This window comes from Sinocyclocheilus grahami, unplaced genomic scaffold (genome assembly GCF_001515645.1).
Source record: "Sinocyclocheilus grahami isolate Dianchi unplaced genomic scaffold, SAMN03320097.WGS_v1.1 scaffold330.1, whole genome shotgun sequence".
Classification (NCBI taxonomy): Eukaryota; Metazoa; Chordata; class Actinopteri; order Cypriniformes; family Cyprinidae; genus Sinocyclocheilus; species Sinocyclocheilus grahami.
Genome location: NW_015505509.1, coordinates 252,870 through 254,841, shown reverse-complemented (window position 1 = coordinate 254,841; position 1,972 = coordinate 252,870). Strand labels below are relative to the sequence as shown.

Here is a 1,972-nt window from a genome sequence, read left to right as displayed (position 1 = left end):
AAATAATGTTCTTTTTAGCAACATCATATGACCCCTTTAAATGGCAAATGCTTTTCAGTTTTTTCTCCTGAGGAAGAACCTTAATTCACATGTTTCTAACTGGTCAGATTTGCCAGTATACATATACTCTGCAAAACTGTCCTCTAAAATGTCATCTTTGGTTTGGGTGACATTTTCCAGGGCTGACATTCATATGTATAAACTGGCATGAAAGAAAAAGAGAACCAATGAGGACTGTTGATCTCCATACTCTCCCCTGTGGGGGAGGGATGTGTGTATTTACTCAGGGCCTGTCCCAGGTGCTATAGAACCCCTCCGGATTAGATCAGGACTGGGTGCCTCCCCTTACTTCACACACAGTCATCAGTGAGCACCCCACCCGCAGACACACACTAACAGACCAGAAAGGGAGGATAAATTCCCCTGCTATCCCTCAGTCACTTTTAATCTGGACACAGGAAAGAAAGTGATAAATGTGAAGGAAATGCACCTTTGAATGAGTCAGTTCCTCAGCTGATTCCACCATTCTGGACTTGTTCAGGAACAACTGCATGACTTACATCTAGGAAAGATATGGTGGGTCTGGCTGTCTCCTCCGCAGCTGTTTCTGGTAGGTGTTTTGTTACTCGCATGTTTGTCTTTTTTCCTTGGGAACTAGATAATTGTATTATCGAACAGTTCTCGCATTCGTATGAATGGTTTCTGTAGAGGCTTAAGTGAAACGTATTGATTAGTTTTAGTTAAATCTAGTTGTTCCAACTTGAATTAAGCATAACAGTGTATTAGTATTTGTAGCTGTATTTAGCCAGTTGTTTTAGTTGTTGAGTTTGTGCATTGCTTTATGAGTAAATCTATATAGTAGCATCACACTCATAAAATCCACATAAATACAAGTTTAAACAGGTGTTGTTTTGTTGTCTAGGCATAATATGCTTGTAAAATAAGAACTCACCAAGGTGTTTAGAGCTTTCTTGAGGAGTGCTGTGGTTTTCACAACAGAGTATACATTACTATCTCTGGTGGGCATCTTAAAGCTCTGGCTGCACTTTTAATGAGGTGAGGAATGTTTCCTCGCTTTGCGGCAATGTGTGAGGTGCTGAATGCAGTTCTGGGAAAACGCCCCATTGTCCTCTAAAAACACAGCTTTCAACGCCAACTTTACATTCCTCAACATGGCTTTTAGCTTATGTTGAAACAATATGACTGTCAGTAAAGTGCTTTCAAGTGAGCGAGAAAGAAAAATAGATCATCATCTCTGATTTGCCTGCAACAAAGTTGAAAACATCTCGCAAGGGGTCGATCCAAAAGAAAGCAACAAACACCCCTGCTATCAGAAGAACCTACAGGTTAACTTGATCCGGCTTTGAGCGCCGGTGTTTATTTCTGTGTTCCCACTATGCTGTTTTGATGTGGTATTATCAGAGAGGGCCACATGTGCTGCTCTCTGGAGAGGAGTGGGCACGTAGCCCCGTGTTGTGCTTGGCTTTGGAAATGACCCTCCACAGGTGCAGCTCAAGATAAAGAGAAGAGCAAATGTGTTTGATCTCATGTAAGAGCGTATCTCTGTAGGAATGATATATGCTTCACTGCGCTCATGTTGGTTTAAGCTGGTCCTAACTGCCCTCAGAAGACGTTTTGTTCATTATGATTTCCAAATCTTATTTTTGACCTCACCTGACTTTTGTGATCTTTATGGGAAATACACCAAAACAAAGTAAATGCTGCATTTTGCAGTTTTGGCGTATCCGTGGAATAACCGATGGCATTTTAGCTGAATAAAACTGAACTTGGATTTCAGCCTGGTTTACCACTTTTCCTAGTAGCTTGACTAGCAGCATATGTTATGTTTTAGAAGCTGGTCCTCTGCATGTGTTCTATTGTGCTCATGTCTATACTTGGCTTAACTAGAAAGACTACATTGCTTAGCCAGCTTAATCAGAAATATCAGTTACACTTTACAATAAAAAAAAAA

The 1,972-nt window shown here is 40.8% G+C and overlaps 1 protein-coding gene across 1 annotated transcript in view; it reads left to right on the top strand.

The window, feature by feature from the left end:
• Nucleotides 1–522: 522 nt before the first annotated feature.
• Nucleotides 523–1,972, top strand: part of afap1l1a (actin filament associated protein 1-like 1a) — a 22,013-nt gene continuing 20,563 nt past the window's right edge. Inside the window, exon 1 of the mRNA XM_016295121.1 lies at nucleotides 523–610. Coding sequence (XP_016150607.1) covers nucleotides 574–610 — 37 coding nt within the window. The 5' untranslated portion in view covers nucleotides 523–573. The remainder of the gene's footprint in view (nucleotides 611–1,972) is intronic.